Source organism: Agelaius phoeniceus, chromosome 25 (assembly GCF_051311805.1).
Source record: "Agelaius phoeniceus isolate bAgePho1 chromosome 25, bAgePho1.hap1, whole genome shotgun sequence".
NCBI classification, from domain to species: domain Eukaryota; kingdom Metazoa; phylum Chordata; class Aves; order Passeriformes; family Icteridae; genus Agelaius; species Agelaius phoeniceus.
The window spans coordinates 5,483,427-5,508,271 of record NC_135289.1 but is presented as its reverse complement, the minus strand read 5'-3'; the positions used below and the strand labels follow the sequence as shown (position 1 = coordinate 5,508,271).

General features: G+C 53.0%; 1 protein-coding gene across 1 annotated transcript in view; it reads right to left on the bottom strand.

Moving 5' to 3' along the window:
* Window positions 1-24,845, bottom strand: part of CACNA1S (calcium voltage-gated channel subunit alpha1 S) — a 62,112-nt gene that overhangs the window by 2,723 nt on the left and 34,544 nt on the right. The window contains exons 20-40 of the mRNA XM_054648613.2: window positions 23,914-24,020; window positions 23,369-23,456; window positions 23,033-23,140; window positions 22,177-22,229; window positions 21,050-21,196; window positions 19,905-20,106; window positions 17,287-17,445; window positions 16,869-16,979; window positions 16,302-16,385; window positions 14,198-14,254; window positions 13,445-13,573; window positions 12,453-12,518; window positions 11,851-11,942; window positions 10,837-10,996; window positions 10,044-10,171; window positions 8,437-8,533; window positions 5,917-6,019; window positions 3,473-3,574; window positions 3,225-3,349; window positions 1,904-2,032; window positions 346-545 (exon numbers count right to left, since the gene is read on the bottom strand). Of these exons, the coding sequence (XP_054504588.1) occupies window positions 346-545; window positions 1,904-2,032; window positions 3,225-3,349; window positions 3,473-3,574; window positions 5,917-6,019; window positions 8,437-8,533; window positions 10,044-10,171; window positions 10,837-10,996; window positions 11,851-11,942; window positions 12,453-12,518; window positions 13,445-13,573; window positions 14,198-14,254; window positions 16,302-16,385; window positions 16,869-16,979; window positions 17,287-17,445; window positions 19,905-20,106; window positions 21,050-21,196; window positions 22,177-22,229; window positions 23,033-23,140; window positions 23,369-23,456; window positions 23,914-24,020 (2,447 nt within the window). The remainder of the gene's footprint in view (window positions 1-345; window positions 546-1,903; window positions 2,033-3,224; window positions 3,350-3,472; window positions 3,575-5,916; window positions 6,020-8,436; window positions 8,534-10,043; window positions 10,172-10,836; window positions 10,997-11,850; window positions 11,943-12,452; window positions 12,519-13,444; window positions 13,574-14,197; window positions 14,255-16,301; window positions 16,386-16,868; window positions 16,980-17,286; window positions 17,446-19,904; window positions 20,107-21,049; window positions 21,197-22,176; window positions 22,230-23,032; window positions 23,141-23,368; window positions 23,457-23,913; window positions 24,021-24,845) is intronic.

The following is a 24,845-nucleotide window of genomic DNA, read 5'->3' as shown; positions in this document are numbered from 1 at the left end:
CAGACCCGTAGGGACAACTGGGATGGATGAACGGGTGGAGGCCCCAAGAAGCAGGACTAAGTACATCTCTTACATTGGTCATTTTTGTCCCTTCTACCTGTGCCCTGGCACATGCTGGTGGCCCCAGCCTGGGCCTTGGCCCTCAGAGATTGGCAGGTGAGGGGCAGGGGAGATTCCTGCAAGCCCTGGAGCCCTGCTGCCACCTCCATGCTCATGGCACTGAGATGAAGGATGGTGGGATGGGAGCCCTGGGCAGGCCAGGGTGTAGGCAGGACAGCCCCAGGGCAGGCAGTGGCAGGGCCAGCAGTGCCCTCCTCACCTGCACACGGAGCCTGAGCCCCTTACCCCTGCAGCCAGCTGCTGCTGTTGGCATTGTTGATGTTGGTGTTGGCCTCCTGGGGGAAGTCATCGAGGAACACAGGAGAGTCGAGGTCCTCAGTGCCCACCTCGGTGAACTGCAGGGGCCTCTGGCTGGCCACCTGGGGCTGCAGGGGGCTGCTGGGCTCCATGAAGCTGTCCACCTGGCCAAACAGGCCACCTGTTCTCTGCAACCAACAGGGAGGGCATCAGGGGGAGCCTGGAGCTCCAGGCTGCTCTGGGGCCATTCTCACATTGGAACAGGGATTGCTCTGCTCAGGCCTTGCAGAACACAAGGTCCCCAAAGCTTCACTGCCCAGGTGGGGAAACTGAGGCACTGAGGGTTGATGGCCATGCAGCAGGGTCTTAGGTGGGAAATGGGAATGTGTATTCTATTTCCCATCTGTCAGAGCTGGGGCAGTTATCTGTTGTTCATGGGGCAGTTTTCTTTATATCTCCCACAGCCAATCCTCCCTCCAGGAGATCTGTTCATGGGCCATTAATTATTAATTATCTTCTGTCCATGGCCACTGAGTGTCCCTGCATGGCTGATCCAATTCCATCATGCCATGGGGAGATGCTGCGCCCAGGGGAGGAGCCAAGCATTCCTACCTGGGTACAATCTGAGCCTGGCACAGCACAGCAGCCTTTGCCCAGTGCATTGCCAGAGGAGCAGCTTCTGCTGCCCTGCATTGCCAGAGGGAGCCCAGGCCCATCTGCAGCAGCCCTGGAGCTGCAGAGGAAAACTCCCCCCTTGTGCAGGATCCCTGCTCCAGCAGAGCCACAGCTGGCACTGCAGGAGGGCTGAGCCCCCATGGGATGGGGCTGTGCCACCCCCCTGACACACAGGGGACAGGGCCTGCTCTGACTCTGGCAGTGGTTTGTTTCGTAGTATTTTATTTGTATTTTTAATTTTCCTAGTAAAGAACTGTTATTCCTGCTCCCATATTTTTGCCTGAGAGCCCCTTGATTTCAAAATTATAATAATTCTGAGAGAGAGAGCATTTTCCATTTCAAGGAAGGCTCCTGTCCTCCTTAGCAGACCCCTCTCTGTTCAAACCAGGACAAGCAGCACTGGGATGAGCCAGCCTGTGACAAATCCTGTCACCTCTGTGGGACAGCCTGAGGTGGTGGCACCTGGGGACACAGAAGGAACTCTGCAACCCCACAGCTGCCCAGGCTGTCTCTGAGGCTCCCAGGGATGGGATGTGGATCAGTTCCTCTGACACCAGAGCTGTCCCACCTGAGCCTGGCAGAAGGTGTGAGTGAGAACCTCCAAACCAGCAGGTAAATATCCAGCACAGCCCTGCCAGGCACGTGGCCTGGCTCCTTTCACAGAGGGGAAACTGAGGCAGAGAGCAGCTTGCCCAAGATGCCACCACCAGGATGTCCTGATGCTCCCAGAAAGGACAGAAGTGCTGCTCATCCTAGTGGCCCACACCCTGCAGAATGTCCCCCAGGGCTAGCAGCCAAGCTGACCCACCAGCACTCTGAAATCAGGGCTGGTGGGACCCCAAACTGTGCTGTGCCCTGAGGCTGAACTCACCCTGTAAATCCCCTCCTCCAGGGCAGCCTCCACCATGGCTCTCTCCAGCTCCTCCTCTGCAGTCAAGTCCCCAGAAATGGCCCGATGGATTTCGGGAGCAGCTTCTTCTTCAATGCTCCTCAGCCCAGCCTGGGGGGACAGGAAGGCAGGGCTGGGTGAGCCCACCACCCTCCCCTTGCTCTTTGGAGAGGGAGGCATGGTGAGGCACTCTCCCCTGCCAGGTGTCCTGCCAAGGACAGGCCATGGGTCACAGCTGGCTGTGCTTGGTGGCCCTGCTCCTGAGCTGCTGCTGTCCCACAGCTGTCCCACAGTCTCTGGGCTCATGCTGTCCCCAAAAGGGAATACCCTGATGGAGGTGACAGCCAAGGGCAGGCTGGGCCTCTGTCCCTGATCTGGGACCTGGCTCTTTTCCTTGTTTTGCACCTTTGGGTCCTGCTCTTTTATCTTCTCTGGTGATTTCCTCCCTACAGAGTCAGGAGAGCCTAGGGACATCCCAGCCTCCTGCCAGGCACAGAAACCCTCTGCCAGCAGCCCCTGGGCCTGCTGTGCAGGCTTCTCTGGCTGCAGGGGTCCCACTCAAGGTCAGCCACGTGTACCCCCCTCCCCTGGTGCTCTGTGAGGCTAACACCAGAAACATGGAGCTGAGAGGAGAGCAGGGACAAGGCCCTGGGACTGGAGCAGAGCAGGTGGGTGAGGGCTGGTGTAGGGGGATAGAAAAAAAGTAAATAAAGTAGTATAGAAACCAACCTTATCCCCTAAAGAGTTGCAGCTGGGTTAATTATTAAAGATTAGGAGCAGGCCTGATTTTACCAGGCCACAGCTGTAGCCAATAAGAAGAGTGTTATAAAAGAGTGGATTGGCTGGTTGAGGGGAACTGGAGTCAGTTGGCTGCTGTGAGAAGAAGAAAGAGTCAGTGCTAGAGGAGCTGCCTATGAGAAACATCAAGGAGGCACGAAACTTGCAATATAATGACAATAGAACCTTTGTAATATAATGACAACAGACTGGGATGAGCAGTATTTGGCACAAACAAACACTAGTCTAGGGTGGGACTTTCCAGGTGTTAAAACTCCTTGGCGAGGCACCAGATCCTGCCAAGCCCTCTCTACACTGGAGTGAATGGAGCAGAGAGGCAAAGCCCTCCTGTGCTTTGAGTCACCTGCACACCGAGGTCACACTGGGGTCCCCTCAGTGCTGGTTCACCTGGGCCACCTCCCCTCCAGACATGAGGCACAGGCTCCCTGCAGCTCTTGGAGTCCCCCAGGCTGGCGGGAGCCTCCTCCAGGGAGCCCCTCCCCTGCAGCAGCACCCACACACCCACCTGGATCTCCACGGCGTTCTTCTTGGGCCGGTACCCATAATACTCCTCCTGGCGCTTCATGAACTTCCTGAAGTGCTCTTGGATCAGGAAAGTGGCATAGAATTTGCCCACTGTCACCTCATCATCTGGAGGGAGGAAACCAACACCATGGTGAAACCCACAGGAAGGTTCTGCCTGTCCCTGTGGCTGCAGCAGGACCCTGAGCAGGAGCTGCTGTGTCCCCCTGGGAGGGACACCTGGGGACATACCTCCAATGGGTGGGATGACCTGGTCCAAAAGCTTCATACTGGTTCGTTTCCAGATTTTTTTGATAATAGCTCTGAGCTCCTCATTGGCCTGTTCAAAATTACCTGTGAGGAAATGTTATAATAGCCTCCTGGAGCCAGGTCTAATAAGCTCTCAGAGGCCTATAACACACCCAAAGTAACTCAGCTACCCTTAGAAGCATAAAAATCAACAAAATAGCTTCTGTTGCAGTGTTAAAACCAGAAAATTTTAATAAAAAGCAAAATAACAAAAAACCTGAGCCAAAATCTAAACGTTCTTACTCCTAGTAAAACACTTTACAAAAGCAATTAGTTTCTTTATTCACTTCTTTTTCTACTAAATTGCCCAAGCAAGACTTTTTTGCTTCTGTCCAGTTAGCTATCCTTAAGTTTAAGGTGAAGTCCCCCAAGTCCTATGAAATGTCTTTTCACTTAATTGGAGAAAAAAACTTCTAAACTTCTTTCCTTTTAAAAGAACAAAGAATAATTTTGTCACTCTGTCAACAAAGAGCACGCTCCTACAAGGAAAGCCAGCAGGACAGAGCAGTTCATCCCCAGGGCTGTGAACAGGAGTGAAGACAGAGCCTGTGAACACCTGGCCACCCTCAGGAGGGTGTGACAGCTCCTCTGTCTCCCCACCCAACAAAGCTGAGCTTAGTGAGAGCAAGGCTTTGATTTCAGCCAGAACACTTCACAGATTTTGACCTCCCCTTTGATGCTCCCACGGAATTCACCATTCCTGAAACCCCAGTTTACCTCCAAGGTCTCCTGTGCTCCTCCCAGGCTGCCAGGGTCCCACCCCAGGCAGAGGGAAGCCCCATGGCACTGCTGGAAGAACTGATCCCAGGAGCCCACAGTGCCTGCCTTGGCCCTGCCACAGCACAGGCACACAGACAAGGGCTGCAGCAAGGTAAAAATCATAAAGGCTTCATCAAATCAAGCCTGCTCTCCTAAAATCAGTGGCTGGCCTTGTCAGGCTAGCCCTTTGCAAGTTCCCATGTGAGAGCAATCCTGGTGTGAGCAGTTCATTAACATAACAATCTATTCCTGCATAAAAACCAGCTTGCACCTGTATAAAGTGTTTTTATACTGTTAGATAGAAAAATAAAAACTATCTCTCACAAACAACTTTTCCTGCATGTACACACTGGGGGCTTGAGTGACCAATCAATACAGGAGAACAACTTATTGCTAACCAATAAAAGTAACTGGCAAGAAAGCTCCTCACCAACTGGAGTCCCCCACAAGGTCTGTAAAGCTGTATAAAAACCAGTTATGTGAATAAAGAAGGAGCTTTTTTCCACCATGAAGGAAATGGAGTCCTGCCTGATTTATTCCCTTAACAAGCTGCTGGGACACACAGCACAGCTCAGCAAACTCTGCTGCTGGCAAGGAGGGGGTGGAGGAAAGCAGCTCCTCCCCAGCACAGCTAAATTCAGAGGACTGGGAGTCCCTGCAATGAGGGCTCTGGGCAGAGCCAGCCCATCCCTGCCACACTTTGAAGCAGGAGGGAAGCACAGGAAAGTCCTGATCTTCAGGAACCACCTCAGCTCTGTGCAGGGCAGCAGCTCCTCTCCTAAGCTAAATTAAAATGATGGCAGCTGGAGCAGCCCCACTCCTGAGCTGTTTGGGGTGGCACTGGTGGCACTGGTTTGCTCCTCAGGGCTGCAACACGTGGCCATCAGCTGATAACATATCAGCCATCAGCTGATAACATATCAGCCATCAGCTGATAACATCCTCCAGGCTGGGCTGAGCATCCCATGCAGGCACCCAGGGGCTCTGCCCTCCCTGGGATGGGCAATAACAGCAGGGCTGGGGGTTTGTCCACAGGATCTGACCCCACAGAGAAGTGCCTGAGTTCCCTGGCCAGTGGGGTGACCCACACCCAGTTATAGAAAGTGGGCTTTTCTAAGTGAAGGAACTGCACCACACCTGTTCCTATACAATGGAAGACAGTTCTAATGTTATGGTATTGATAATTGTAAAAACCAGCTGTGGACAGATGCAGTAGCCACAATTTGTCCTCCCATCTGTTTTAAACCAGTTTTTTTCCTGAATCTCAACATCTTCACTGCCAATCCTCAGCTGCTGGAAGAATGAAGCGCTCTTTTTAGCTCTCTTTTAGCTTAACATCATTAGATTTCCATTAAAAGGTGCCATGTGGCTGGTTTTCATTCACAGTGGAAAATTTTCATCATGCTCTATCACTCTGTCCTTCCTTCCAAACTTAATGTGCACTTTCTCCTGTTTGAGGCAACACTGGAATGCTGACAGTGAATGTCTCCTATTTGAATTTAATGAATGGTGGTTATTCAGTTTGTCCCAGACAACAACAAAACTCAATCTATGTGCAGGTCAAACAAGGGAAATTCTCAAGGAAGGTTCCCTGTCAGGCTGTAGAGGCAGCCAGCATCCCTGCTTACCTTCTGTCTTGATCTTGAGGGCTGTCCTCACCAGGGCAAAGAGGGTGGCGTTGAAGGTGACGGTGCCGTCGCTGTTCAGGGGCATGTTCATGCACACCAGGCGCTGCACACACAGCAAACCAGCCCTGTCAGCAGGGCCACAGCAGCCTGGCAGCCCCAGGCTCCCTGCCTGGCCTGCCCAGGGGCTGTGGCCTTCACATTCTATGAGCAGAGAGAGACACGATTCTCCCTCCCAGGATTGCTCCTGGGGAAGGCAGTGAGAAGCTCAGAGAAGAAGAGAAAAGAATTCTTATCTCTATTCGCTGCTCCTGTTGTTTGGCACATGTGGAATGTGTTATGGAGATTGTTTACTGAGAGTGATTTGGTTATTGGACACTGTGGGGGTACCAGTTGTGGGTTTCTCTGGGTCTGGATTGAAAGCACTTGAGATGATTATTCATGTTTGGACTCAGGTGTTCATTATTTCTTATCAGTAGAATTGTAGCTCTCGCTACTGTGAGTTCTGCAGCTTTTCATTAGAAGGCACAAAATGGCAAACAATCTCTTGTTCCAAGGTATTTTAAGACTAAACTATCCAATTAAGAACTGACACCTGGATTATTTTCCCTTTTAACCCAATAACTGATCCCACAGAGCCTGCAATGTGGACTTTTCTGCCCAATTACAAAAGACCCAATTACAAAATGCCACCCAAACCCATGGAGAAGAAGGAAGAAGAAGCAGGAAGAAGAAACCCAGGAGGACACCCTGTCCCCTCCATCTTGCTTCCATCCACAACATACTAAAAATCCCAAAACCCTAAATTTCTCACCAAGTGATTCACCTACACTGCTCTCTATAATCTATTTCACACTTTTGTGGATTCCAGTCTATCTTGAAGTCTGGGAAACTTTCTCCATGGATTGAGGGTTAAAGTCAGTGCTCCCCTGGGGGAAATAACAGGGGCATGGGTGCCATGGGAAGAAATCATGGAATCACAGAGGGAAATAACCTACAGGGGCATGGATGCCATGGAGAAAATCATGGAATCACAGAGGGAAATAACCTACAGGGGCATGGGTGCCATGGAGAAAATCATGGAATCACAGAATTGTTCAGGTCAGAAAAGATCTGGGAGATCATCAGGTCTAACCACTCCCCCAGCACTGCCAAGGCCACCAGAAAAACCATGGACACAACCATCATATCCACACAGCTTTTAAATCCCTTTAGGGTGGAAACCCACCACTGCCCTGGACAGCCTGTCCCAGAGCCCAACCAATCTTCTGGTAAGAAAACTTTCCCCAATATCCATCCTAAACCTCTCATGGTGCAACTTCAGACTGTTTCCTCTTGGATTGTCACTTGGTACTTGAGAGAAGTGACCAACTCCCAGCTGGCTTCAGCCTCCTGTCAGGGAGTGGTAGAGAGCAAGAAGGTCCCCCTGAGCCTCCTCTTCTCCAGGCTGAACCCCCCCGGCTGCTTTCAGAGACATAGGAGGAATTTTGCATTGCACTCCCCACTCCAAAACATGTTCCAGCTGCTGTGAGGAGTCGGGGATCAAATCTGATGTGTTTGCCCAAAACCCAGGAGGGATTACACCAGTGCCTGAGCTCCTGCCCATGCATGTTACACATGAGCTTCACACAGATTTGGTCAGAATGAGCTAATCCAGGAAAAGTGTATTTCTGCTAAGAAAGCTGGGGTTTCCTTCTCCCTAAGCACCATCAGCTCCTGGAACCAAGTTCTACAGCCCAGCTGATGTGGCCACATCCTGCAGCAGCTGCAGTGTGGCCTGGGGGTGCCCTGCAGGGAGGGCAGAGCCAGCCCATCAGGGCCACCCCTTTGAAGTAGGAGGTGAGCACAGGTAAGTCCTGATCTTCAGGAGCTGCACCACCTCAGGTCTGTCAGTTCTGTCAGCTCTGCACCTCTCCTTGCCCCCCAAATCACCCCCTCATTAAAAAGGAGAGGTCAGAGCAGAGTATAATCTGCTCTGCTCTCAGCCTGCCAGGAGGACACAGGGACAGCTTGGGGAAGGTGTCCTGATGTGTTTCTCTTTGAGCCAGGGCTTATGAGCTCTCAGAGAAACCCATCACACCTGAGATAGCTCAGCTACCCAGAATGGCATAAAATCAGCAGGTTGGCTTCTGAGGTAGTGTTGGAAACAGAGAAAGGTTTAATAAAAGGCAAAATAATAAAAAATAAAATAATAAAGCCATAATAGAGAGAAACTGAGTCAGGGGCAAGAGGTTCTTGCTCCTGCTAAAACACCCCACAAAAACTATTATTTCCTTTGTTCTCTCCTTTTCTAATTAATTACCTAGGCCAGACCTCTTGGCCTCTGTCTAATCAGACAGCCCCAGGTCTGAGGTGAAGTCCCAAAGGTCCTATGAGGTGTCTTTGTACTTAATTTGGGAAAGAAACTTCTGGGCTTTTTGCCTTTTTAAGCAGACAAAGAATAATTTGGTCCCTCCATCCACAGGGGACACATTCCTACATCGTCCCTGTGCTCACACACCTCATCACCACCTTGGCTCTTACCTTACAAGCCACACGGTGTGGGCAGAACTTCCCAAAGCCCAGGGGAGGGTTGATGCGCCTCAGCAGAGTCACCACATCCAAGTGTTTGATCCTCCCCCTGCAGAGGAAACAGCAGAGGGGCAGCAGAGCTGCCTGGCAGTGCCCTGGGGAGCTGCTCTGGGGGCTGAGCCCTGGCAAATCCCCGCCCTTCCCTCTGCTCCTCCTGGGGAAAGCACAGGAAAGCAGCTGCTCCCTGGAGGCCTGGGGAGCAGGTAAAGGGTGAGTGCCATGGGAAAGGTTGGCAGCTGTTGGGATCTTTAGCTGGTCAGAGTGACCCCAAGAAAAGTTGGAAAGTCTCTTTTCCCAGCCTGGTGCTCGAAGAAGGAGTCAGGGCTCTTCAGTTCTCAGTCTCAAGGTTGTTTATTGTATCTTATCTATAAAATATTTTCTCCTGTCCTGCCCAGGTCCATCCAGCAGGACAGTTCCAGGCACTCTGCCTGCCCCCAGGGTGGTGTAATGTCTTTATACTAAAAACTACATGTACAATATTTACAATAACTTTCCAATACCTATCACCTGTGTTAGACAGTGAGCTTCTACCCTAAACCAAAAAAAGTGCCACCATCACAGCAGAAGATGGAGGCCAAGAAGAAGAAGAAGGAGAAAGGCTGGACATGCCCAGTTCCCTCCATCTTGGCCCCTGAACCCCCATTCTAAAAACCCCAAAATCTACTTTTCCACCCCGTGATAACTTCACTATCATTCTACTTAAACTGTTGTGGCTTGCTGATCTTCATCTAAGGTTGGTAATTTGCTCCATGGGTCATAATCAAACCCAGAGGTGTTTTGGGCTCTGTGCCAGGGTCTCTGAGCCCCCTGGCAGGGGTCTGGGCTGCTAAGGACAGCCAGAGGGATGTCCTGGGTTCCCACAAGCAGCCTCACCACAGCTGGATGGAGAGGGAACTGGAAGTCTTATGTTCCCAAATCTCCTGATGGCTTTTATCAGACCTGGACCAACTCTGGCAAGTCCACATGAACCTCTGAGATGCTGGGAGCTGGCTCACAGACAGTGCCACAGCTCACCCTGCCTGCATGTGTCCCTTCCATGGAACACCCCTTCCACTATCACATTTTCTGAAAAATCCTTTTTGCCCAGGATTCTTCTCCTGGGAAGCTGAGAAGCCTCAGAGAAAAAGGAAAACAAGAATTATCTCATTTGCTTCTCCTTTGTTTTGCTGCTTTGGAATGTGGTTGGAGATTGTTTATCCAACATGTGAATTGTTTTAACTTAATGACCAATCACAGTCAGGCTGTGTCAGACCCTGAAGAGACAGTCATGAGTTCTTGTTATTATCTTTTAGCCTTCTGTCTGTACCCTCTCTCTATTCTTTAGTATAGTTTAGTATAGCATAATATAATATAATATAATATAATATAATATAATATAATATAATATAATATAATATAATGTCATAAAATGAAATAAATAAAATAAATAAAATAAAATAATAAATTAGCCTTCTAAAAACATGGTGTCAGATTCATAATTTCCTCCCTTCAATGGGGGACCCCAGAAAGCACCACACACCCCCTCCATGCTGCCCACCCACCCACCCAGCCTCACTCACTTGGCCTCGGGGTCGTACTCAGCCCAGATCCTCTTGAACTCATCCAGGTGATGGGGCCCCAGGATGGACCAGTCCCGTGTCAGGTAGTCAAAGTTGTCCATGATGACAGCCACAAAGAGGTTAATGATCTGAGGGCAGAGGAAGGGATGGGAAGGACCCAGCCAGGGGAGAGAGAGCAGCTACAAAAACAGGGCAGATGTGTTCTGGGATGTCCTGCAGTCAGAGGATGCTGAGTGAGGTTGTTCCCATGCAGAGAGGAGCCTCCTGCCCAAGCAGGGCATGTGAAAGAACAAGGACATCAGCATCTCATCCCTCTCCACCCCTGCTGAGGCCAGCACAAACACATCTGGAAGGCAGCACACAGAGGCTGTGGGAAGACACTAAAAGGGATCTGGGGTGCCCCAGGAGGGCAGGGTCAGTTTACAGCATGGCTGGGTGGGTGGGCTGGGGGGGATGTCCCCAGGGGCAGGTTCAGGGGCTCACCCCATGGGACCCACAGCTCCCAACCCCATGGCTGCCCAGGCAGGACAGGGGTGCCAAAGGGAGCCAGCACACTGTGGGAAATGGGTTTGTAGAGAAATCTCAAAGCTTGACAAGCTCACATAGTGTGTATCTGTATGCAAACCTTGAGATAAGAAATGTAAACCTTGAGATAAGAAATGCTGACTTAGAAATGCCATGGAATAGGACAGACATGGCTGAGAGAGAAATGGAAACAGAAACAAGTTTCAAAGGACAGCCCTACAAATAAGACCAGACACTTTGGAGAAACAGAACTGTGGAAGATGCATACCAGGAAGGCGCAGAGCATGTAGAAGCTGATGAAGTAGAAGTAGGCAAAGCCGGTGCCACAGGTGTACTCCTCCCCCTCGGCGTAGTCGGACTCGGGGTCGCAGCGCCGGCCGTAGCTGCAGTCCAGCAGGATCTCCTGCCACGCCTCGCCCGTGGCACACCTGGGGACAGGGCACACCTGCTGGTCCCTGCCATGCAGGGAGGGCTCAGGCCAGCCCAGCACACAGGGGAATGGGAAACACAAGCTTTTGTAAGGAAACCCAAACCCTCCGCCGGCATAATATACTGGAATTTTCAAAAATCAAAGAAATAAGATTCCCACCTTAGCAAAACACTAGGTAGAGAGCAGAACTAATAACTACCAGCTGCTTTTGGTGAAACAATGCCTCAGAATGCCAGTTAAAGAGCAGCTTTGATTTGTAACACTGCCCATAAAATGTTCATATTATCAGAAGCACGTGGGCAGCCCCTTGGAGCAAACCAATGGCAGATCCACTCCAGGAAGAGTGGAGGAAAACCTGCAATCTTGTAAGGGCATGAGGTATCAGTGCAACAACACAAGAACAGCTAGTGCTAGGTGAAGGCCACCCAGGTTTACATTAGTAATTGGTGTTTTGACTGAATCATTGGCAAAAAGCTGTTTGTGAACAAAAAAGGAGCAGTCAGGATTCTGGGCTTGCTGCTATAGGGCCACCGAAAGCTCCAAAAAGTGTCTGGAGTCAAGGAAAGCCTCGGGCTGAGCTCCTGCTTCCCATGAGGTTCCTCACAATTCACAAATTAAAATCCAGTCTGGGAAGGAAATACTCAGAACAGCAACCCCAAAATGCCCCTCTCTCCAGCAGCCACCCCAAGAAAACCACAGCCTCTCCTAAAATGCTGCCACTGCTGCAGGAGACCTTCCTGTGGGACAAAATGAAATCAGCTACTGAAATTCTGGTCCTCCCTCACTCCAAGTTGGGCATTCCCACAGGCTCAGAACCTTCTGGAGCTGCTCACATGGCAGGACAAGACTGACCTGAAGAGCAGCAGCACAGCCTGTGGAAAGGTCTGGAAGTTGTTGTTTCGGTTGATCTGGGTCCCATCCACCATGGCAATCTTCCCAAACATCTGTAAATGACAGTGGCAGGTCTGCAGTGTGCCATCCTTTCCTTGGCACCAAACACCCCCTGGTGCCTGAGCTCCACTTCCTCTGGATTATTTGGCTTTGGGCATCCCCAAAAGAGATTGAGATTGGATGTGGGTGCTCTTGGACATTCCTGCCAGTGCTGAAAACACCCCTGACTACAACTGCACTTCATCTGGGCCACAGAGACAAGGTCTGAACCAGCACAAGCACTGGTGCCACTGCATTGTGCCAATGGTTTGTGCCAATGGTTTGTGCCACTGACCCCCAAAGTGCTCTGTGCCACGTGCCCCAGCTGCAGCCCAGGGACAGGAGGAGGCTGCTGGGGTGGCAAACACCCTTGCAGACCAGGGTAAACAGGTCCCATCATGTGCAAAGTCCCAGAAAGAGCCTAACAGAGGAACCAGTCCCTCCCTGTCCCGCCTCCCCAGTGCCATCAGGCTCAGGGCATCTGATGAAGATCAATTCCCACCCCCTGGCCCCGTGCCCCTCACCTGCATCCCAATCACAGCATAGATGAAGAAAAGCATCACAATCAGCAGGGCCACGTATGGCAGAGCCTGTGACAAAAGGACCATGGCTTGGGTGAGACACAGCCCAGGGACAGGGCCTGGGCTCTGCAGGTGCTGCAGGAGCTGTACCTGTCCCTGTGTGGGGAGGGGACAGCTCACCTGTTCCTCTCACACCCTCCTGCCAGCCCCCAGTGGCCTCTGGGGCTGGGAAGGGGCTCAGCACAGCCCAGGGCTGCGGGCAGTGCCCAGCTCAGGCTGTGAGCAGATGCTGCAGCGTTCCCTGAGTACCCACCTGGTGCAGAGCCCGGTTCATTGGGAGCAGGACAAACGTGCCCAGCAGGTACTGCCAGCACCTGGCCAGCTCTGACTCCCAGACCTTCCCACCCACAGGGGCCATGTTCTGCACACCACCAGCCCCCAGCCCAGCCTGAGGCCAGCAGGAGCACTGGAGCTTTCTCCTCTGCCTGAATAGGAATGTGCCCCTTGGGGACAGAGTGACAAAACTATCCTTTGTCTTCTTAAAAAGGAAAAAACCCTGAAGTTTCTCTCCTCAATTAGTGAAAAAGACACCTCATAGGACATTGGGGAAGTTCACCTCAAACTTAAGGATAACCAATTGGACAGGAGCCAAAAAGTGCCACCTGAGCAACTTACTAGAAAAAGAAGAGAACAAAGAAACAAATTGCTTTTCTGAGGTGTTTTACCAGGAGCAAGAACCTCTTGCACTTGGCTCGGTTTTTCTCTGTAAAGAGTTTTGTTATTTTGCCTTTTATTAAAACTTTTCTGTTTCCACAGAAGCCATCCTGCTGATTTGATGCCTTCTGAGGTAGCTGAGCTATCTTGGGTGTGTTATAGATCTCCAAGAGCTCATGAGACCTGGCTTGAGGAAACCCTTCTATCACACCTGATGAGGACAGCTGCTCATGCTCCCAGGCATGTGTGTGTTTGGGAGGGGAGCAGAGCTCCTGACAGACCTGAAAGGACTTGATGAAGGTCCACAGGAGGGTCCTGACACCTTCCCCCCTGCTCAGCAGCTTCACCAGCCGCATCACCCGGAAGAGCCGGAAAAAAGTGATGGAGACACGGGAGTTGTCATCAGGGTCCTGCAGGACAGACAGACAGTGCTGGGGCCCCCAGGCTTTCAAGGCAGGGATTCCAGGTCCTGAGGGGAGGAATGGCAAAGAGATCCCACCCCCAGGCAGCAGCCATGGTGCCCCTGCCTGCACACAGGGTCAGACTGCAGAGTGTGCTGGCACTTCTCCCCCTGGCTCCTCTCCCCATCTCCCCAGACCCTCAGGCTCACCCTCTGACTCTGGGATCATGCAGGAAGGAGGGAATGCTGCCACATGGATTGGGAGAGCCCTGAGGGTCACAGGGCCACCACAGACAGCCTTAGTCCCACCAGGGTCTTGCCCAGCACGTCCTGTGTTTGTAGGGTGAGATGTAGGGTGGGCTCCAGCACAGGAAGGGTTAATGAGAGCTGGGAAGGGCAGTTTTGGGAATGTCCCAGCAGGACTTTAACCAAAGGAGGGCTGAAGAGAGGTGTCTCTGGGGGTGCTGCCCATGTCCCCTGTCTGTGTGTGTGGGGTCACCCCAATCCCCCTCAGCCAGGGCAGAGTCACAGCCCAGAGGGAGGAGCTGGCTCTGGTGGCCTCAGTGACACTCAGGGCACATGCAAAGGCTGGCAGGGGCAGGGAGGGATGCAGGCACACACAGCTGGTACCTACAGTGCCATCACAGCCCCCACCCAGGCAGTACAAGCCACCACTGGGTGCCAGGATGGTCTGTGGAGAGAGAGAACAAGAGAGTCAGCAGAGGGGAGGCAGGGAGGGACACAAGGAGAGAACACAGACACAGAACAAAGAGTAAGATGGAACTGGGGAGAAGGGGAAGGGCAGGCAGAGCCCCAGCATCCCTCAGGCTCAGGGACAAGCTGATGTGACTGGTGCTAGGCAGAGGCAGCACCTGGGTGAGCAAGGAACCACACAGAGCACGAGACTCCTCCTGTGCCTGTGCTGTGTCCTGGGCACCCCCACAGACCCTCAAGGACACAGACACAGGGGAAAGGACCTGGGAAATTCGGGCCACAGAGAACATTCCCCAAATTCTGCCTGGCCTTCTGCACAGCCCTGCTGCAGCACACAGAGCACAGCACCAGGGCAGCTCCTGCCAGCCCAGTCAGGGCACCAGGCTCCTCCTGGTGCCTGTGGTGGGTCCTGGGCATCCCCACCCCAAGGACAGCAGGATTTGGTGTATGGCCAAGTGGTCTTTTGCTCCAGAGGGACTGAAAACCACTGTGGAATCCAGGGATCCTGAAATTGTGAGTTCTGAGAGCAGGCTGGGGAAGGAAGGTGCAGGCAGTGGGAAACCAAGGTGCAGAGAGCTGCTGGGCAAGGATGAGGAGGAGCTGATGGCAGATGAAAGCTGTTGGCACTGGCAGGAAATCTGGGAGATCATGAAGGCTGAGAAGCCCAGAGGGCAGAGGATGGCTGTACTGTGGGCAGGGCTGTGCAGAGAGGGGCACAGGGGTCTCACAGGAGAGGAAGGTGGGTGGGTTTTGCTCATCCCAACTCTGTGAGGCCTGGAAAACCCTAAAGAGAAGAAGGTGACTGCTTTCAAGGGTCTGTGGAAACCTCACCTTCCTGCACAGAGATCATGGAAGGTGACCCTGTGCAGGGTGGCAGAGGCAGCAGCAGTGCCAGAGCCAGCCCTGCCCCTTGGAGGAGACACTGCCAAGCCACTGGAGAGGGTCAATCCATCATCTCCCCATTCCACAGCTGCCTCTGGAGCCCCACCAGGCTGCTGAAGGAAGCACACACCTCCCACAGCAGAGGGGCATTTCCAGGGCAGGACACAGGTGTGGATGTGCCAGTGCCAGTGAAGGCAGGGCTATGGTGGTCTCCTAGCCCTGCCTTGGAAATACTCCCAGCAGAGCCCTCCCCAAACAGGCCCTGCCTGAGGCACCATCCCACAGCTTGCAGGGATGGCTGGAGCTCACACACACCACCAGTGTGTAGGGGCTGCTGCGTAAAGGGACACACACAAAGCAAATGTCTGGAAATCTCATGGGTCTGATGGTTCCCCTGGGCCTGTGGGGTCAGGGAGCTGTGGGAGCCCTCTTAGTCCCACCTGCACTGACCTGGGGCTGGACGTGTGCAGTGGGGCAGGGGCTGGCACACAGCCTGCTGCTGATGGGTTGGTCCTGGGTGCCTGCTTTCCACAGGACTCCAGCACCTACAGGCTCAGGAGACCAGAGGGGAGGGGGCAATGTGACATGCTGGGCAGTTGGGGACATCTAAATTGTACTTTAATGCTCAAAGGGCTGTTGTCATATATCGCAAGAGTTCTATTGTCATTACATTGCAAATGTTCCATATTGCTAGAGTTCCACACTTCCTTGGTGTTTCTCATGGGCAACTCCTCTAGGCACTGACTGTTCCTTATCCTTGCAGCAGCCAACTGACCCCAGTTCCCCTCAAGCAACCAATCCACTCTTTTATAACTCTTCTTATCATTGCCTACAGCTGTAGCCTGTTAAAATCAGGCCTGCTCCTAATCCTTACTAATTAACCCAGCTGGAACTCTTTAGGGGGTAAGATTACTTTCTACACTACCTTTATTTACTTTTATTCTATCCCCCTACAAAGGACCACAGCTGTGCTCTCCATGTGCTGATCCTTGCTTGTCCTTCCTCAGAACCAAGCAGAGCAGGGAGAGAGGAGAGGACAGCATCCCCCTGCAGGGCTGGACACATCCAGCACTGCTGCCCCGTGCCAGGGCAGGTGCCAGTGCAGCCCTGGGTGGGGACAGCTCTGTGCCCTGGACACTTACATCAATCTCACTGAGGATGACATCAATGATGCTGCCAATCACTATGAGGAAGTCAAAGACATTCCAGGGGTCTCCGAAGTAGCCCTGTCAAGGAGGAGGCAAAGAAGAGTGAATATGCAAGGGTGTAAGTCAAGGAGGACACATAGGGTGGGGCCCAGAGGAAGATACCAGAAGGTTCTTCAGTGAGTCTGACCCTCAGAAGAAGGGATGGTGGTCATAGTTCTGCACTCTGCTGAGTTATTTGGTCCTGTCTTGCAGTGCAGTGCAATGAGGAGGTGGATCAGGATGGCTGCAGTGGAGCTATGACCCCACTATGGCCCTGACACTGAAGATGGGAATAGTGTCCAACTGGATGGGTGGGATTTGGCCAGCAAGGGTAGCCCTGACAAGCAGTAATCCCTCCAGAAACTCCAAGGTCCTGTGCATGCGGGTCCTTAAGGGTCTTGTAAGGAGAAATTCTCTGGAATTGTAGGGCTGGGGGTGCTTGTACTCAAGACATGCGCAGTGCAGGATAAATGGACCCCCTGGCCTGCCCTGCTTTCCGTGCTGATCATGCTCTTCTCTCACCTTGGCTTTGAAGGCCATGAGCTTGAGGATCATCTCCAGGGTGAAAAGGATGGTGAAGGCCACGTTGAGGATGTCTGAGATGTGGTTCATTTCTGCAGACTGGTTGTAATGCTGAGGATAAGGCAGAAGGAGCCATTAGCTGATGGCAGATCCAGCCTCCACTGTGGGCTCCGAGATGTGTGCTGCCTGCAGAGCCCCCTCCCACAGCCAGGCCTATGGCTCAGCACAAAGGAAATCTCCTCCCTGCAGCCCCTTCTGTGGGCTACCCACATCCCACCAGCCCCATTTTGGTCCAGAGACCCTAACCCAGACATCACACCACAACAAACACCCCTGTGCAGAGGCTCTGGTGGGGATGGCAGGGCTGAGCCAGCCTGGGCACCCCTCCCACACCCCTCCAGCAGCCCCGTGCCCTCACCTGCATGCCCAGGCAGATGGTGTTGAGCAGGATCAGGAAGAACATGAGGTACTCGAAGTAGGAGGAGGTGACCACGTACCAGATCTGGTACTGGTAGGGGTTCTTGGGGATGTAGCGGCGCAGCGGGCGAGCCTTGAGCGCGTACTGCACGCACTGCCGCTGGGGACACACGGACATGGGGACACAGGGACACGGGGACACACAGACACAGGTGTTGGGGAAGATGAAACAGGAAAGCCTTATAAATATGATTGTCTGGCAAAAGATTTTGAGAACATAGAAGCTATAAGCAAGATTGAAATGAAAGCAAGCTTTGAGATCCCTCAGTTACTGAACAACTGGAAAACAATGGTGTGGCCAGCTGAAGGTGATCCCCTTTTGATGGAACAACACCCTCTGCTTGCAGACAGGCCCAAGGGTCAGAGCAGACCCTGCCAGCTTGGCAGAAGGGGCCCAAAGAGGAGTTTTTAGGGTTTAAAATGTAACACAGTGTGGTAATGTAATGATTCTTATAGGCTGTATGGAAATGCTATAGGATTTGTATCTTGGACTAGATTGGTTAGTGAGAATCAGAATATTCAGCACAGAAGAAGATTTATGGTATTGTAATGGGAACCTCACTCTCTTACCCTTTTACTCTCTTACCCTCTCATCCTCTCTCCCCCTCTCTTCTCTCAGTCCTGCTCCAGCTGTGCCTGGCAGCTCCCAGCAGGGCCCTGCACCCAGGCCCTTTGCAATAACCCACAAGTTCCAAGACCAGAAGATTTATTGTATTGTAACAGGAACCTCACCCTCTTACTCTCTCATTCTCTCTCTCTCTCATCCTCTTTACCTCTCTCTTTACCACTCTCTCCCTCTTTAGGGCCTGCTCTGAGCTGGCAGCTCCAGGCAAGTCCCTGCACCCAGGCCCTTTGCAATAAACCACAATTTCCAAGACCAGAAGAAGATTTATTGTATTGGAACAGGAACCTTGGTCTCTCATCCTCTTTACCTCTCTCTTTACCATTTTCTCCCTCTTTTGGGTCTGGCAGCTCCCAGCAGGGCCCTGCACCCAGGCCCTTTGCAATAACCCACAAGTTCCAAGCCCTGGCTGCAGAGATCTCTCATCTCCATCCATCCTCACCATCCTACCCCCAATGCCCCTACACACAGGGACACAGGGAGGGCAGCTGTGAGCCCACTGCAGGGCACACTCAGCACTCCCAGCCACGCTGCACACCCTCTGTCTTAGTCTGAAAAGGAAGTGAGTTTTTTGGGAGTTTGCGGTCAAACCCATCAGTGCTGAAATTTGAATACTGGCACCTGGTGTAGCCACTGAAGGCATAGATGCACCTCTGAGAACACAGAAAGTTAAAAGCAAAGAGCTCCCAGAAGAAAACTCTCTTAGTTCCAGTCAGTGAAAGAGGTCAAAGCTCCCTTGCCCAGCTGCAGGCAAGGTAGGGGCAGGGAAGCCACGCAGCCAGAATGAGGTAGGCCAGAGCCTTGAACAGAGAAAGGAGGTGAAAGCCCTTGCAAGATGGAAGGGAGGAGAAATGTTTTTAGAAAGTTTTCATTCTGAGTTCTGTGCGTGTGTTTCTTTTATATATTGTAAGTTAATAAAGTGAATTCTGTGAAGACACCACATGAACCAGGGGTGAAGGGGGCACTGGGATGGCTGCACAGGCCTGTCCCTCCCCATCAGCCCAGGGCCATCTCTGCTGGGTTTCTGTGTGGTTCACATCACCCTGGCACCCCCAGCTCAAGCTGCCCGTGCTGCCTCAGTGCAGGAGCATGACAGCACTCGGGGACCAGCAGCTGCCCCTGTCCAATGTCCCCCCAGCGTGTCCCACATCCTCTGCCAGTGCCTCTGCTGCTTTCAGCCTTGCTGTCCCCCACCAGAATGACAGCATCACAGTAGGGCTGGCAGCAGAAAGTACCTCTGGAGATGGTCTAGTCACAGTTTGCTGCCCAAAGCAGGGCCAACTGGAGCATGCTGCCCAGGACAGTTGGCTTTTGAAAAGCTCCAGAGATGGAGGCTTCACTGCCTCTCTGAGCAGCCTGTTCCAGTGCTTGGCCACCATCACCATAAAAAAAAAGGGTTTTTTCACGTTTAAATGGAATTTCTTGTTTTCTTCAGTTGTCCGCTGCATTTTTCCTGTCACAACTGAAAAGAGCCTGGCTCAGTCTCCTCTGTACCTTCTAATTGGTGTTTTTACCCATAGGTCAGATTCCTATGAGCCTTCTCAGCACCAGACTTGACTCCCAGACCCTCCTTAGATGCTCCAGACCCTCCATCGTCTCAGTGGCCCTTTGCTGGATTCACTCCAGTACATCCATGCTGGTTTTGTACTGGGGAGCCCAGAGCTGGGCACAACCCTCTGCTCCAGCTCACTCTGGGCACCCCACCTGTCCAGGGAGGCCCACTCCCAGTTTCTGGTCCCCTCTGCCCTTCCCTCAGGCTTGTTTTGTGCTAGACATGGGTGCAGCTGGCCCTGCCCCAGCAGCAAACAGGCCTGGGGTAGGTTCAACTCATCTGTGTCAGCAGTGTCACCACAAAAGGGGCTGATCCAAATCAGCCAGCCCCAGCTGTGCCAGGTCCAGGGCTGGTCCTCCCTGTCCTGTTCCAGCAGCCCCATTACCTGGTTCTTGTCCAGCTCACAGTTCTTGTACTCATTCTCCCCTTGCTCCTGGAAGGTTACGATGACAAAGCCCACAAAGATGTTCATCATGAAGAAGGCAATGAGGATGATGTAGATGATGAAGAACATTGCAATCTCCACCCGGTAGTTGTAGATAGGGCCTACATTCTCAGCATTGGTGTCAATGGCCTTGTACAGCAGCCTACAGGAGGTAAATCAAGGCAACAGAAAACATAATTGGGGTGGAAAGACCATGACTCCTCTTGGAAGTTACAGAGAGCTTTGGGGACATCCAACAATGGTGGGACAGGACTGCCTGGGTAGCCCTGCCAGCTCCACAGCCACTGCCAGGGGGACTGGTCCTGCTTCTCACCCTGGATAGCTCTTCTTTCTTTACCCTGGACAAGGCCCATGTGTCTCAGGTTAGCTGGGGGTGTGCATTCTATCCTCAGTCAGAGCTGGGGCAGTTATCCTCTGTTCATTGGGCAGTTTTCTTTATCTCTCCCACAGCCAATCCTCCCTCCAGGAGATCTCTGCTGTCCATGGCCACTGAGTGTCCCTGCAGGGCTGATCCAATTCCATCATGCCATGGGGAGATGCTGCGCCCAGGGGAGGAGCCAAGCATTCCTACCTGGGTACAATCTGAGGTTTGGAACAGCCCAGCAGCCTTTGCCCAGTGCATTGCCAGAGGAGCAGCTTCTGCTGCCCTGCATGGCCAGAGGGAGCCCAGGCCCATCTGCAGCAGCCCTGGAGCTGCAGAGGAAAACTCCCCCCTTGTGCAGGATCCCTGCTCCAGCAGAGCCACAGCTGGCACTGCAGGAGGGCTGAGCCCCCATGGGATGGGGCTGTGCCACCCCCTGACACACAGGGGACAGGGACTGTTCTGACTCTGGCAGGGGTTTGTATTACTGCATTTTTTATTTTAATTTAATTTTCTTCCCTAATAAAGAACTGTTATTCCTGCTCCCATATCTTTCCCTGAGAGTCTTTTAATTTCAAAATTATAATAATTCAGAGGGAGGACATTTACATTTTCCATTTCAGGGGAGGCTCCTGCCTTCCTTAGCAGACACCTGGCTTTTCAAACCAAGACCCCGTGGCAGTGCCCTGCTCCCAGCACAGACCTTCCCTCAGCAGGGACTCACTCTGGCCAGCCCTCGAAGGTGGAGACAGTGAACAGTGACATCATGGCTGAGAAGACGTTGTTGAAGTGGAAGTCGTTGTGCAGCCAGACACGCTCCTGGACCTCGATCTGTGTGGGGTCTGCGTCCACGTAGTTGATGAACTGACCCCTGCAGCAGAGGGGACACAGAGCTCACAGGCAGGGCCCCCTCACCCCCACTGGCCTGGCCCTCCTTGGTCCCTGGGAGGGGAGCAGAGCCCTGGGCTTGTTCCTGATTTACCCCAGGTGTTACATTGTGATTTCAGGGTTTACCTCAGAACCCCGGGTCCCTCCCCTGATCATTCCCTCCCAGGTGTGTCAGTCACCTCTCCTTTCACCTCCCAGCACTGTCTGTCAGTCCTGGCATTCCAGAAGGGCATCAGTGATTGGCAGATCCAAAGGATGCCCTCTACCCCTGGGGGGGCATTGGGCCATCCAGGTGTCCTTTGTCCCTTTGTCCCTCCCCTCCTGTCCCTGCTTGGTGCCTCCCTGCCCCTTCCCTGCCCTCTCCCCGGGGTTAAAGGAGCAGCAACCACGGGCTCAGGGAGTTCTGTGGGAGCTGGTGCTGCATTCAGAGGCCTGAGGGCCAGAATAAAGCTCTGGATCCAAAGCCTCCATCAGAACCGACTCCTTTCCTTCACCATTGCCTGAAAGCTTCTCCACAGAGGGAAACCTGAGGAGCAGCCCCTGTTATGGGGGAAAGCTCCATCCCAGCACCACCAGAGCTCCTGCAGGCCTGGACTTGTCTGCAGGGCCCAACTGCAGCACCCAGGCAGCCAAAAGTGTCTGTGGGGTGAAACACCACACACCCAGGCAGCCAAAAGTGTCTGTGGGGTGAAACACCACACACCCAGGCAGCCAAAAGTGTCTGTGGGGTGAAACACCACAGTGCCACTATTTGGTTCAGCAGCAGGGGCCAAACAAACTCAGGCACGTCCTGTCCAGCTATATTGGTATTATTCCAATACCCAGGGACAGGGAGAACAGGATGACACCTCAGGTCCATTTTTTGGATGCAGCATTCCCACACAGGAACACAAGCATTCCCCACCACATCCCCCCAGCTCCCAGCCCTGGCCATTGCCCAGCTGGGAGCTGCAGAGCTCTTACCTGCACTCCTTCTCTGTCAGCTTGGATGGGTCTGTGCACCTGTAGAACTTGCCCTGCATTCAACAGACACCAGAAGAGGCCATGGCTTTGCTTTGACCTTAGAAGCCCTGGGGAGTTTTGACTTTTTCCCAGCCCTCAGTCAGTGCCCCCCTCACCACCTGGATGCAGACCCTGGCCCTCCCCACTGGGCTTGCCAAACAAACCAGTTCACAAGGCATTTCCAGAGTCATGGCAGACCAGGGGTCAATCCCAGGCTGAGATCAAGAAACACTGCTGGAGATGGGAACAAACCTTCCACAGCCCTGAGCTGAGGCCTGCCTAGCTCACCCTGCCTGGGAGTCAACTGTCTGGGAAACAGGGGAGAAAGCAGTACCCAGAGAATGAGCTAAAAGCTAAGGTGTGCTGGCAGCTCTGCTCAGTCTGCTGGCTGTCCTGAAAGCTCTTCCCACATCAGCTCAGAGTTTAAGCTCAGTTATTTGAACAAAACTGAGCTCAGGCAGGGCCAGCTCTGCCTTAGAGCAGCCAAGGCCCAGAGAGCAGGAGCAGTGCTGTGAGAAAGGAAACCCTTCACAACCAAAGCACAACCAAAGCACAGAGGAAATCAGTCAGAAGGGCCTCCTGCCTAGAAAGAGGAAACTGAGGCACAAAGGGAGGTGAGGCAGCCCTTCACAGGTGCTGTCTGGAGCTGACAGTACCCTGGGTGCTTCCTGCCCTCCTCTCACTGCAGGCTCCTCTGTGGCTCCTCTCTCAGCCTGTGCTGACCCAGCACTGCAGGCACCATCCCCAAGGTGATGTCCAGGAGAGCCCAGCCAGGATGTGCTTGAGCAGAAGGTCCCTCCTGCCCAGCTGAGCTCACCTTGAAGAGCTGAACTCCAATGCAGGCAAACATGAACTGCAGCAACGTCGTGACAACCACGATGTTACCAATGGTCTTGATGGCCACAAACACACACTGGACCACGTGCTGCAGAGGGGGAGGACAATGCAGATGTGACCACAGCTGGGGCAAGCCCCTGCTCTGTGTCCCACACCGTCCCACTCCAGGAAGAGTGGGAGCCTGCCCGAGCAGAGGGACTGGGCAGAGCCCTTCCACAGATGGGTGGTGGGAATTGGGAACAGGCACGATGCCTGCCACACAACCTCCAGGTGGGACTGCCATGGGATGGGTCCCCTGTCCCAGCCTCTCACTCACCTTCAGCCCCTTTGCCCTGTTAATGGCTCGCAGAGGCCTCAGCACCCGCAGCACCCGCAGGATCTTCACCACAGAGATGGTGCTGGACCTGGGCAGGAAGGCACAGCTGAGCTGGGGCCCCTTCCCTGCCCAGGCTAGGCTGGCACAGCCCCAGCAAGCAGCCAAGGAGGGCAGGCTGGGGCCAGCAGTGAGGGACAAGGGATGGCAGACACGCAGATGTCACCAGCCACCACCCCACATAAGGCCAAGTGACACTGGCAGCTGGAGGAAGCAGATCCAAGCTGAATTTCTACCCACACACATTTGACACTCAAGGAGTGTCCTTTGACTTCCTTGACCATTTTGTGGGCATGCTCCCAGTTGTCCATGCCCATGTCCCCTAAACATGACATGATGGGCATGCTCCCAGTTGTCCATGCCCATGTGCCCTAAACATGACATGATGGACACATTGGGCTGGCTGCTCCTCCTCCACCCACCATCCCCAGCTGCCCCACCAGCCTGAACAGCCCAGTGCCCACCCTGTGGCACATGGAGGTGCTTACTCAAATCCCATGGAGATGAGGGAGACAGCGACCACCAGTAAGTCAAGGATGTTGAAGGAGTTCCTGCAGAAGGAGCCTTTGTGCAGGAAAGCACCGTAGGTTGTCATCTGGGGAGCAGAAGGAGTTAGCAGAGAGGCTGGGCAGGGCTCAGGGGAATGGTTCCTCCAAGGGAATGGGCACAAGGGACTTCTCACAGCTCCATGGCCTGGGCACCCTGTCCTGCTCAGACCCCTCCAGCCAGGCAGGAACCTGGCTTCAGGTGGAAATCCTCTGTGCAACACTGGCTGGAGACAACTCTCCCAGTCAGTCAGCAAATTAAAGAGGAGAATAGCAAAGACCCTTGGAGTGGAACAACATGTGACTTTTGTCCACAGACTTTCATTGATTTCTTTGTCTCTTTTTCTTGATAAAAATGCTGATGCCATGGCTGATGTATCCCCATGTCACAGCACAGCTGGTTTAGCTGCCTGACCTCCCTGGAGAGGACACATGGCCTCTGGGACAGGTCACACATCACCCAGACTGCATGAATGAACTCTCCAGGAGGATCAGCTGGAAGTTCCCCCTCACTGAGACCTTCAGGAGCATGGAGGTCTGAGGAGTGGGAGTGTCCATGGCCACAAAAGTCTAGACCTGGAAGTTTCTCCTCACTGAGACCTTCAGGAGCATGGAGGCCTGAGGAGTGGGAGTGTAGTGGAATCATATTGCTGCTGCTGAGGTGGTTAGGAGAGCAGCAGCTGCTCCTAGGATGGGTCAGGGGCTAGGGTCCACTATGTGATAAGAATGTGCCTGGTGTGCCATTGAGAGTCAGATATTTTCTTGTAGGTAGAGGCTCAGTAGGAGCACAAAGACATAGGCTTGGATTATCACTACTGCTCCCTCTAGGATAGTTAGTAAGAAGAGAACTGGTAGAGTTAGGAGTCAAACTGCTG